Below are 13067 nucleotides of genomic sequence, written 5' to 3'. Positions count from 1 at the left end.
ATGTGCATTCCAAAGAAATGCGTAAGCCGTGCTACGAATTTATGTACATATGTATATATACGCGTTTATGTGTATCATCTTGGTGATAGCGGAAATGATTCATATATGTACTTCCCCAGATATATGCAAAGGCAAATGCGAGACAATTCCTTAGAGAAACGTTTAAAATCTTCGTAGGAGAATCAAACGAAACTCTTGTCACCAATCACCGTCTCCACCTCCTTCGTTTGTATCTGCGTACGAAACACATACGTACATACACCTACATGTATGTAGGCAATGTATGCATACAGTGTACAGAGGACAAGAGGCATTGAGGCATACAACTTTGTACGTATACGCAAGGTACATACATATATACATCGTATATAAACACGTACGTATATACGTTATATGTGTTCAAGATAGAAGGATTGGATAGATCGTCGCGCGTGTTTTAGTACGTGTTTGATAGCGTGATAGCAATCAGGATGGTAAGTTTACATTTGCATCTGGTTCTTGTACAAAACAGAGTGTTAGAAGATTCTAAATCGTAGTGACATTTCGTTTACAGGCATCATACTCAGAGGATCAACTTGCAGGTAAGTGAACGCAAATCGGTTCTTGAAGAGCAAAGATCAAGGAGGGGCAGACAGTTTTTTCCCCAGTGTTTAATTCAGGTCAAGAATATCGTTACCTTATTAGACCCACACCCTGGTGTCACTAAGTTGCGTGTCGGTCATTACCTTTTATGGTTAGGTACTTCAAGGAATAGTAACAGAAAAGAAGAAAGGATCGCAGAAAGCGAATAGCATCAATATCGTTACGTTGGTTGGTTCATACGATTTTATGTCGGATTTGTAAATGATTTCTTTTAATACTGTGCCTCCGTATTATTTGCGTCAACATAAATTGAGTACGGTTACTACTTGTTTGCTGTCCTAAATTATCTTTAATTCGGTTTATATTCGAACAAGTGAGGTGGGGTACCGTAACATATTGCGTTCGTGGCCGATGTTTATTTACCATTTTTCGCGGTAATATTATATTAAGTTCGTATATAATAAAATACGCGAGTGTTCTAAGGAGAATCATTCAAGTTTCTATCCTATTATTTTCAACAATTTGCTAAGGCTCTGTAATTCTGTTAAACGTCAAAGTTACAAGGTGCAAGATGTATGGTTGTAGTTATCAAGAGCTTACTAATAGAATGATGTCATCCTTGGAGGGTAAATATTGCTGTACATAAACTATTAGAAATTAGTGCGTCCCAATCTGTCAAAAATTTTTCTTGCGTGTATCTACCAGTAGGTCAAGTTAATTATTCACTATCTGTAGTAAATAAGAGTTTCCTGTACCATTGTAGAATTTCAGGAGGCATTCCAGCTTTTTGATAGTCGAGGAGATGGAAAAATTCATGTAGCTCAAATTGGAGATGCTTTGAGAGCTCTTGGACAAAATCCAACTGAATCGGATGTAAAGAAGTTCACCCATCAACATAAACCAGATGAACGTATTAGTTTCGAAGTGTTTCTACCCATTTATCAAGCTATAAGCAAATCTCGTACATCGGACACAGCTGATGACTTTATAGAGGGTCTACGTCATTTTGACAAAGATGGAAATGGCTTTATATCTTCTGCCGAACTGAGACATCTGCTAACAACACTGGGTATTTAAAATAAACCATTTTCCCTTTAGCTAGTAATCAGTGACATTGATTTTTAACGTAATTAACGTTATCCGCACGTTATTTTAGGCGAGAAGCTTAGCGACGAGGAGGTCGAAACGTTATTAGCTGGCCATGAAGATTCGCAGGGTAATATTAATTATGAAGATTTTGTTCGTCAAGTGATGTGTGGTTGAATGTTTATTCCCCAAAACAGTAATAACTCATTCATTGCTTTACAAAGAATTTTGTTAATTGCAACATTTTTTAACAATGTTTTCTCATTGTACTATGTCGATCGTCGAAATATTTTGTACAGAAAAGTGTGATTGCGGATATTTTCAATACAGACTACGGCGTTCAAATAGATAAACGCTTGTTTAGAATCAGTGAACCGAAATTGGAATGGAGAAAAGCCCGCAATTTGGCTTTACGAATTGTTGATGTTATTCAATACATTCCATATGCTGTCCTATTAATTCAGTTGTATGTTTTTGAACGGTATACAAATGATTTTATTGAAAACCATGTACAGTTTTGTTGCAGATATTACCTCCTTTCAAGTATAATGCAATCATATTATTTTCTGTCCAAACAATTAACATTGTTCTAAATTAAAAACTGCAACACATCGAATGAAATAAAATTTTCTAAAATAGAAATTTAATGTGGAATTGCATTATCTCCTTCTACAAAACATAAAAATAACAAAAACTAAATATTTATATTTGTCATAATTGTTAACACTTGAATGGAAATTTGTGATTCTTTAATCCAATGTGTCAATGTATTCATCTGATTCCAACTTGTCATCTTCTAATGATTAACTCGAATTTATAACTATAATGATTTACATATATATATATATATATATATCTGTAAAAAGATCTTACATACATTGTCTTTTAACAATTTGCATTTTTGTGCTATCAAAATTGGGCGTTGTTTGTTCAACTCAGAAATTATTATGTTCAGCGTTGCTTATACGTATTGTTGATGAATAAATATAATTAAAAACAACGAGGTCGATAATTGTTCATTTACAATTTACAAAACCGATTCAGAAGAGATCGTACAGGTAACTTTGCTTTCGTTAAAGAAGTTTCAAATATCTACATATAATAATGCGTATAGTAAAATCGTGCATACTTTCAGGCCGTAGCTCGATCCGTTAGCGAACGTTAACATAGAAATTTTCTTAATAAAACAAGAGGGGATGTACGAGCTAGATTATGGAGCACAACAAATTTTCAGGAGTAGGACCCATTACTGTATACATATAAAATAGAATAAATCGATTTAGAATATGAACGATTTTGGCGTCGTATCGAATCGAATCGAATCGATACGAGACGAAACGGAACGTGTTAAATTCGAGAGTGATACTCGATGTGCAGCCAGCTTCAGTACCCTTTCGGACGTCGGGTAAGACAGTTGCTTACGTGTGGTGATATTCTTCGATAATTCTTATCGCGCAACAATCGTTCGTCCAGCGAACATTGTGGTCTTAAGAAAGAGGGAATTTTACGGCCGTCAAAATTTTACGAAGGAAGAAGTATGAGTATTAACTCGAGTCTACCATTAAGTAATTGTGAAAGTAGTAAAAAGGGCTTTATAATGCCAAGTCTAATATCCAGCAATTGGTAAGTGCTGTACGACTACTGCGCCATTTTTAACTTGACTCCGTTACCGCCATCTTGCACAATATTTATTAGAACGCGTATTGTTTCTTCGCATTTTCTACATACTAGAGGAATTATGCGATCGATATAACGAACGTCCGCGTCTATTTTGAAAATGGGCCATTTTGTTAAGCACATCGCATCAATTTTCGAATAATATGCATGAGTAGGGTGTCAACGAGTGACACATTATGGTAACACGATTACATTCTTCAATTCTGAAAATGGGTAGTGAAAGGAATTCCATATATTTCGAAATGAATACTTTCAATGATATAATATATATGTATATATATATATATATATATATATATATATATATATATATATATATATATATATATATTTTGATGTGTGTATATCATGCATATATAAGGCGTGGGAGTAGTAATGTTCCATCATTAGATTTTGGATTTATAGGGTGTACGTGTGGTGCTGCGCGCGCGCGCGCTTGTATCGCCACTAGTTGCCACGTGAATATGATTCGTCTAACGTAGAGTATGATATGTACAACACAACATACACACACACACACACACACACAACCTACGTTACTGTGTGTAGATTACCGTCAGCTGTTCCGTCATACGTATTGTATATCGACACACGCTTCTAAATCGAACGATGTAGAAATAATGTGAGTTCGTATCCGAGAAAAGTTTATGCGAAAAGAAAATGTGAATTTCATTTTACACAATATTTATTCTAAACGTTAAATCTCAACGTGCAATTAGGATAGGTTGCTGTACATAGATACATACGCGACATATACGTACACGTATGTATTGTTTCACGTTACACATAGATATATATGATTGCTATATTACGCAAACATAAAAGAAAAAATCACAAACACAATATAATCCAAACATTGCTTTATCTAGAAACACGTGTAATCTTATCTCGTATATTAGTCAACCGATCAGAAAAATTCCATTTTGTTGGATGCAAAAGAGATGTAGAAGTTCTAGAGTTGTAGATCATAAGATAATAAGGTCGCGTATTAACATTAAATATTTTTCTTGAGAAATTTTTATGTTGAGAAAAATTGCAAATTATAACAGTTGGTGAACCTTTACATTTTAGATAGATATTTTATATGGAGTTTTCATCGTTTTTATACTATATTATATGTAGCCATTTTGGCAAAATAAGAATTTATTGTATATTGAATTGATCACATATTGGTTAATTTCAGTGAAATGTCTACTAAGTGTATGGAGGAAAGTTTAGAAGAAGGTTGCACACTGCAACAACATTACTGTATAACGCTGGGTGTAGGGCCTCTGTGGTGGTCCTGATGTGCCCCATGCCGCATTGTCTGTATCTACAGTCAACACAGAGAGCCGCGGCGTGGGGATCAAGCAGAGTCAGCTCTCTGTGAGCTCCCACATTGTACAAGTAAGTATTGTGTGAAATGAGGAACTGCCATTTCTTTATGTTGTAGGTAGAAACAAATATGCAGCGTATGATCGAGTTAGCTTCCATCTTACTGTTCTCATTGAATATCGTTGAATGTTCTTAAATATTGTTTTTAGGAGGATGAATTATTAAAAGCCGTGCGAAATAGTGAATCTTTGCGTTTGACCTTCACGTTACACTTGACCGAGAGTACATCCGTCGAGTGGGAAACTGTCGTATGGCGTCGTTGTCTTTATATTCGCGTTTCAAGCTGTCTTTTACCGGAGGGTTCAAAAGAAGGTTTCGTCTCTCTTTTGGAATATGCCGAAGAAACATTGCGATGCACCAATTTCATCGTATGTCTGCGTAAAGACCGAGCGGATCGAGGTACTTGTCAACTACCGTTATTTCATATCAACGAAAACGATTATGTCGAACAACAAAACATCCTCTCGTCTAAAATGCCTTGTTGTCATAACTTAGCAATGCTGGTTCGAACCTTCATGTTTTTGGGCTTTACTGTTCTACCGCCCACTCACGCCTTAGTACCACCGGGTAGTGATGCCGGCAATCTGTACATGCTCTATACCATCGAATAATTGACCAGCAGTTGTTTGGCTTCTCTCTCAAATTTAACGCGTAAGTACAGTTCCGCGAGAAGTTTTATTTCGTATTTTATTTCGTTGTTCTCATTATTCAAAATTAATTTTTTCCTCTAATTTTCTTTTTTTTTTTGTCATTGCAGGTATCGACACACTAATAACAGACCTATAATTTCTGTTTAATGGAACACATTGATGTATCATCATCTACCAAAAAACATCCGGCATAATCGGTTTTTCTTTTAATATAGCTCTGATATTTTAAGACATTTTTGCGTTAAATTTAAGAGAAGTGGGCATCCGAAAAATTTGTGCCGTTTCATCTGTTCCTTTGAAATAGATAATTTCGAACACCCGTTTATTTAAGACATAATGTGCACATACACATAAGAGGGAGAGAGAGAGAGAGAGAGAGAGATATATGCGAAACAAGTTCCTCTTTCCAACACGCAAAAGTTTAATGGTTAGGGAAATTGCACGGCAGAGAACGGCACAAGTTTCTAGGACGACCTAATAAATGTGTACGTACGACGAGCGTGGAACAAAGAAACACTGTATAAAAATGAGCCGGCGCCTGATAGTTGGGACTATATAGAACAACGTACCATAATGTCGATTCATTCTCTTAGCAATACAATGTTAATAATCCTTCTTGGGAGCACGTAATCTGCTGACGAGGCTTCCCACGCGATACAACTTGACGGTAACGACGTTAAACATACCTACGCGTGTGTGAGACAAGGAACCGTCAAATTGTAAGAGAAATTTATTACCGATAAATCTCAATGTTAATTGCAACAAATTGGGTGTCATCGTACGTTTTTCGTTATTACTATTACTCTATAGCATTGAATCGTTTACATTTATTACTATGAATATCGATAATATATCTTGTACACATATAAACGTAACTACACATGATCAGCACAAAATTTGGTTGCTAAACGTTTTCGCAAGTCGGTTATACGATCAAATATGTACGATAATTCTGGTTTCTGAGCTACGTGTTCTTTAATTTCCTTGTCGTACACGCGTAAACGATGGTACTCTCGTGGGTCACCAGACTGATTCGATTACGTTTATTGGGTTCCGTTATATGTATATGTACACTTGTATATGTATTTACGTTTTTAGATATAAGCGAAGACACCGATGACGATGTATACAATGAAGAGAGAACATCAATGATAATCTCCAATCAATTAACATTGTAGAGTTCTTGCTAATAAATACGTTCTTTAGTGTTGACTTAATAACAGATAATACTAGAAATCATTGCAAAAAATAGAAAAAAAGAAAATGTAAAAAAAATTAATGATAACAATAATAATAATAATAAAGAGTTAATAGCTTATTAGAGGTATAGATATGTTAATTACAGAGTGATGGACTATTATGTATTAATGCAAATAGTTTTAAATTTGCCTGAATTTTTCCAACTAAACGACTATTTTTTTCGTCTTATTTTCTCAATTAGTATTCTATATAAATATATATATACATATATAAATATACATATATGTATATATATATTTATATGCATATATATATATATTCGTACACTTGACCATGTAAAAGTACATGTATGCTACATATTATCATTCGTACAAAAAATACCGTACATACTAAATAAACGTTAAAAAAATTAAGTTTTTCTTTATTTTGTCATTCTGTCCTCCAATTCCCTCTAATTCTATACAAAAAGAAAAGGGATCGAGGCAAATGATACATGTGCGGATAGCAAAAAACATTTGATTTAATAAATAATATTACAAGACGTGCAGGGGATTGTAATGTCAAAGGTATTAGTGTGTCGGAAAAAAAGACTGATATCGGTGCCAAGGTTATGAAGCAATCAACGATGGCGGTACAATATAACAAATTCTAGAATGGGAATAAAATTGTATTGTAAATATATTGCAATTACATCTGCGTGAAATGAAAACACAAACGTAACAACAGATGCACGCGTGTTTATTGTTTGTCCACCGATATAATGTAGTAATACTTTTGTTTTATTACTCGCAGTATTCTATTCTACATTGTATTATGTTGATGCCAGTTATGTATGTGACATTGAACGTGTCATTGTTCCGCGATGCTTTTGTTTTTACAGAGGAATTGTATAGTAGACGATGCATTGAAATTGATGAATGGAATTATCAACTGAATTAGATTAGATGTACATTTCTTTAACCGGTCGTTATTTAGAGATGGTCTAATTAGCCAAGTCTAATGACACGACAATTGTTTGCTATAGCTTGGAGCTTTTTACGTTTTTGCATTAGTCGGATCATTCGCAGATTTTATCGCAAATTAGTCCTTTTACCATCAGCGACTGTTTCTTCGGAAACAGCTTTTGGAACTAAACCTAAACTATCCAGCATGCCGGACGGTGCAGCATCCTCGATCGGAAAGGCGGATACTTTTCGACATTTGACCAAATGTGTGGCCAACTGATTTCCATCGGTGGTCGCATAACCGCAGGCACATTGCATCCTTCTCTCCAATGGAATATTAATAAGAGGAGAAGGGACCACGAGACTGGTCATCGGACGTTCATTATGGATTTGCTGTTGGTGTTCTTTGAATGCTCGCCAACAACAAGTTATGTAGCGACACTGTTGACATCTTTGCTCGCCAGGATAATGATTATGCTCATCTACGTCCTCCTCGCACTCTTGGCAAGACAAATGTTCAGCGTTGTGATGAATATTGACCGTGATCGGTACTGAGACCCACTTCTTAATTTTTTCGTCCTGGGGTAATTCCATTACCGGACTATCGATATCAAATCGTCTGTTTTGTGGCCGTTGTTTTGGTATTAGTATGCCGTTGTTGCCGCCAGAATATGGGACGACTTTGGAGCCTGAAACGTAATCGTGCAGTTGCTTCTGATGAAGTTTTAACGAGCTCTTTTGATTGAACCAAAGACAACATCTAGAGCACTTGTTTCCTCGTCCTTGTTCCCTTCGGATAACATGCCGTTGCATATGCAGTAGGAAAGCGTGAACGCTGGTAATGCTGGGGCTACCTTCGTTGACAAACTGTATCACTTTCAAACAATAAGGACACTGTAAACCTTCGCCTTTCTCGTGAACTCGGTAAAAATGGTCGACAGCATCTTTATGACTGGAAGTCCGGTAACCGCAGCTCTCGCACCGATATGGCATTTCCGAGGGATAATGCATCGACGACAAATGATTGATTAAGAGTCCACTGTTCCCGAACTTTTGTTCGCAAATAGCGCAAACAACCATGTCGCTGTCCGAGTGACCAAAGTTACTGTGCGCTTCTGTAACATGGGTAACCATTTGATGTTGAGAAGAGAAAGCTGTACAACAGTATATACAGACGGGTGAATCGGACTGTCCAGGCACTTGAGGTGGAACATGACTGATAGTGTGCTCCATCACGTCCGTGTTGGTGCGCATCGTCTTCGAACATAAGAAACATTTCAAGTACAGCGAGAACTTGTGCTCCTTTAATAAAAGACTTCTGTCTCCTTCCATGGTAGCGTAATAAAACTCTTGTAATTGTATTTGATCGGTTTTGCTTTCTTTATCTCTGTCCTTGCTAGTCGTAACTTTAGAGTCATACATGGCTTTTTTCGCCTCGGGTTCTGAACTGTTCGCCGTTGTTGTGGCCATCGCTATCGCAATATTTCGTTTTCGTCCTTTTTTCGGTCCTGGTCTAGTCGTTGGAATGAAAGACGGCAACGTTTCGGACGATGATGACGATGACGACGACGACGATGACGGCGGTTGTTGTTGCTGCGATTTCTGACTTACGTTATTGTTCGCTACGGTATTCGATTGTATTAAAATATCACAACCGCTTTGAAGGTCTTCTTTGCTCGCGACCGTCAAAGGTATCAAAGGTGGCGGACTGATGTTTGAGTATGACCAATTTTGAAAAGGATTTGCAGCTATTTTAGCTAAACGGTCCAATAGGTTCTCGTTGAAGTCGATCCTAGTTTGTTCGGCAACATGTGCGATAATATTGTCGAATGCTCGAGCAGCAGTCGAACCGTATATTTCTCTCCACACCAATTCATCCAAGAATTGCTGTATCATTTGTCTACTGAGCAAACTGAGAGTATTTTGAAACATTCGTGGAACAATTTTCCTCAGATATTCCATAATATGGTAATTGCTCATAACGTTTCGAGGATTCTGTTCAGAGAAGGCGGATTGCATGACATAATTGAAACCCATTTCTTCGAGGGTGCTTTTGTCAACGGTAAAGTCTGTCATGATCTTAGAATCTGTGTGTACCCATTCTTTTAACGGATGTAAGATGTTATTGAATCGTCTTTTGTAGGATCTGTCGCCATCTTGCACCGGATCACACGCTCGTAATCTCAAATCCAAAGTAGCATAATCCAGCACGCCGAGTACTTCGACTTTGACTTGCCTCAAGTTTCCATCCTGTGACGTTGTACCCAAACTGATTACACCGACCTGTATTACTGAATTTTTACCTCCCATTTTATGAGTTTTATCCCAAACTGCAGCCGTACAGATGCTACGTAGATGAGTGTAAAAATTTTTCACGTATACGTTGGTCACTTTTACCCACGAAACAACATTTTGAACGTTTGTTTGACATGCCCAGTGATAAATCAGCTTCAATAAAACTGTCGGTGTATAAGGTGCTCCTTGAAAAATCGATCCGGAGAAAACCGATACGTAGCGATCGGGGCAACAACTCGAAATCCAAACGTATCCTCCTGAATACGGGAATGTACCTAGGTCACTGTACATTCCTAATTTTAATTTAGTTTTTTGATAACTGCTACTATGCTGAGCACAGTATTGTTCCGATTTGACCAGACCCTGCTGTATCAGCCATTCTGCAAACTTGGTGGCAGAAAACATGAGTACACTTTTGACTTTGATATCTAAAAAGTACAAAGATTAGCTTGTTTGAAGCAAAACAACTCGAATTAATAATAATTGGATTACTTCTGGATTTAGATAAATACCTAACTCCGACCTTTCTTTTTGAGCTATTTGCGCCGTAATATCTTTTGTACGCAGATTAGGTCTTGCTATGACAACCAACGAAGGAAATGTCCTGCCGCCATTCATTTTATTGAACGTTACTTCCCTACCATCTGGAAGATTCTTCTTCGACTCATCTATCTGCTCGCAAGCTGAATGGAAATTCAATTACTGGCATTAAGTGGCTGATCCTATGCTCTTATGCTTACTTAACGATCTATTCGTAGAAAAGCATAGAGAACGTAATGGAAAGTAGCCTATAGACAAGAGTACTACCACATGTTATATTCTATACAAAATACGAAGTTGTTTCAATCACTGACCTGCGTTCTTATTTCCGACCGATATTCCACCGATGCTGGTGTGTTCTGTCGGTTTGGTCATGGATGATAATCTTGCCGACGCACCCGGATTGGCGTTTATAGTAGTCACGGTTGACGATACAACTGGTGTAATCTGTTGTTTGTTTACAGTTTTTATTCTGAGATTTGTAACTCCCTGTGGACTTGTAGTAGCTGAAAATGAGACATGAAATTTCTACGAACGGTAGACGATGACAGTATAACGCATAACCGTATAATTTGATTGTTTAGCGCAACTTACTCGGTGTAACCACGTGCGTTGAACACCCTACTTTTTGTCTCCCGCGAGAAACTAACACAGGCTATACAAAATCAGAGTCAGAATATTAATGGGGCCAGAAAACAGTAAGATTAAATGATAATTAGTAATAACATACTTCCTCTATTATGTCAGGCTGTTGTGTTTGAAGAACTTTTGTGCGACGGCCGGAACGAGTGTACTTGTACTGGAAAAAGACAGTAATTTCTTAAATATGAATAGTTCAATTGTACAATGCCAAAGGAAACAATTTTTATTCTCTATCCTTACATTTTCTGTTTGAGAATGAGTGATTGTAGGCAAAGTTGTTGTCATGGACGTGGACGTCGATGCAGGAGTTGCTGGTGGTGCCGATATTGATACCGTTGGAGCAGTTGTCATAGATGTTACTAAAATATCCAGACTTTGTAAATGTTATTTAAACACAACGTTATAACACGAGAAATAAGTTATTACCTTGAGGTTGAGCTACAGATCCAAGGATAACTCCCATTCGTGAGTCCACAACTAACTGTATGTTGCTCTGAGAACCATTCGCATTATTCAATACATTCAGTTTAATAGGTGGCTGATTCTTATTTTGACTCTGTAAATGCTACCAATGTAACAACGTATCGATAACTGTATTGCTTTGTATACGTTTTCTATTATACTCACTACACCGACGATGGATTGGGAATTATTTTTAACCACTGTTGGCGCCGAACTTGGAGGCCTAACACATAAAAGACAAAAATCATTTGACTCTTTAGAGGTACAACAACTATAAAAATAAAGCAACTAAATGAAAATTGATACTTACACCGTATACTGATAACCATTGACGTTGCCTGCCTGACATATTAATTTACCACCGTTATCTTTAATCAGTTCGTCTAAAGTAGTAACAACCTAAAGAGCAGTTGACAAGCATTAAAAATTGTCTAAGCGATGTGTGCTAATAAAGATATAGTTTGAATTGAAAAGTAAGAGACACATACTTTGTCGTGATTTTCCTTGAGTTCTGAACGTAACATTAATTGCGCTTCGCTGAGCGGTTCTTCCGTACATTCCAAGTTTAAAGTCATATGAGATGGACGGGTGTTTGTTACCGAACGTGTAATTAATCGAGTCTTCGGCATTTTTATATTGCAATTGATTTCCCAGATACGTATAAAAACTTCTGAAAAAGACAACATACATACATATGTAAATGTAACCGACAATTATACAGTATAGTACAGTTTTATTACCGCATGCTAGATTTTTGTACACACCTTTTCTCCTTTTCAATCGCAGAAACAACGCTCATTCATACTTTGCGAACTAAACAGAATCTTTTGTCAACAACACAAGTTGCTACACGCTACAGCTTCTCGTTCTCCTCACATAGAATCACACATAAACAATATAGAACATAGAATCACATATACGTAGAAATCATCGCGTCTACTACATACAATCGTGCAACTCTCGGAAATAAACTTCATACAGGGTGTCTGGGAAATCATAGTACGACCGGGCAGGGAGTGATTCTACATAAAAAAAAAAGAAAATATTTTGGTATAACATTTTTTCATCCGGTGCTCCGTTTTCATGTTAATCGACTTCAAAGTTCGTTCGACTTATAAACCATTTAATACAATTTACTTGTCGTGTATTTCACTGCTCTGCTTGTCTCTATTCGGGGCAGTGTTTACAAACAGTGATAATTGTGCGGTTGAAACAATACAAACTGTGTCCACTGATTACTCATGGACACCCTGTATATGTGTACGTACGCATGTGCATACGCATATATTATGTACATGCATATTATGTACATATAGTAGCGTCGGTGACGCCGCCACAACAAACTCGGCAAAAAGACACAACTATAATCTAACTTTAATATTTCCTCTACGAACGTTTATATTAATCGACACAGTCGTGCCATAAACACAATACAGGATCACCTAAAAAGTACTTATGGTAAAATTAGGGCATAGAAAACTATACCATATCAAGTTATATTTCTCTTCTTCTTTTACTCAAAGAAAATATGTATGTCTTATACTGCCTTCATTGACTATTAATTTATAGGAATTTAATTGTGCTTCGAATTTAATTCTGCGTACGTGGCGTCTCT

General features: G+C 36.8%; 3 protein-coding genes across 6 annotated transcripts; 2 read left to right on the top strand and 1 right to left on the bottom strand.

Annotated features, from left to right (window-relative positions):
* The first annotated feature begins 142 nt into the window (after positions 1-142).
* Positions 143-2310, top strand: Mlc-c (Myosin light chain cytoplasmic). Of its 3 annotated transcripts, XM_078196939.1 has the most exons (5): positions 143-330; positions 405-473; positions 554-581; positions 1346-1651; positions 1739-2310. In XM_078196939.1, the coding sequence occupies exons 2-5, from the start codon at positions 471-473 to the stop codon at positions 1843-1845; spliced, it is 444 nt and encodes a 147-aa protein (XP_078053065.1). In that variant the 5' UTR covers positions 143-330; positions 405-470; the 3' UTR covers positions 1846-2310. The 3 variants fall into 3 exon arrangements, with proteins under 3 accessions (XP_078053065.1, XP_078053064.1, XP_078053063.1); XM_078196938.1 differs by lacking the exon at positions 143-330 and having other exon boundaries at positions 356-473; XM_078196937.1 differs by lacking the exons at positions 143-330; positions 405-473; positions 554-581 and adding an exon at positions 619-1208.
* A 2222-nt stretch (positions 2311-4532) lies between these two features.
* Oda (Ornithine decarboxylase antizyme) lies at positions 4533-6982 on the top strand. The gene is given in 5 exon segments (XM_078196934.1): positions 4533-4628; positions 4630-4731; positions 4869-5118; positions 5215-5370; positions 5477-6982. Coding segments are annotated over 4 exon segments (564 nt in total). The 3' UTR covers positions 5331-5370; positions 5477-6982.
* An 89-nt stretch (positions 6983-7071) lies between these two features.
* On the bottom strand, positions 7072-12994 carry Row (relative of woc). Of its 2 annotated transcripts, XM_078196919.1 has the most exons (12): positions 12590-12994; positions 12217-12474; positions 11941-12122; positions 11763-11851; positions 11618-11675; positions 11417-11546; positions 11231-11349; positions 11079-11147; positions 10943-11003; positions 10663-10854; positions 10321-10491; positions 7072-10236 (listed from the first exon to the last, which is right to left on the bottom strand). In XM_078196919.1, exons 3-12 carry the CDS (start codon positions 12079-12081, stop codon positions 7640-7642), a joined length of 3627 nt encoding a protein of 1208 aa, XP_078053045.1. In that variant the 5' UTR covers positions 12082-12122; positions 12217-12474; positions 12590-12994; the 3' UTR covers positions 7072-7639. The 2 variants fall into 2 exon arrangements, with proteins under 2 accessions (XP_078053045.1, XP_078053044.1); XM_078196918.1 differs by having other exon boundaries at positions 12217-12994.
* Positions 12995-13067: the final 73 nt, after the last annotated feature.

Source organism: Augochlora pura, chromosome 3 (assembly GCF_028453695.1).
Source record: "Augochlora pura isolate Apur16 chromosome 3, APUR_v2.2.1, whole genome shotgun sequence".
NCBI lineage: Eukaryota > Metazoa > Arthropoda > Insecta > Hymenoptera > Halictidae > Augochlora > Augochlora pura.
Note: the sequence above shows the minus strand (reverse complement) of the source record. Positions and strands in the feature narration are given on the sequence as shown.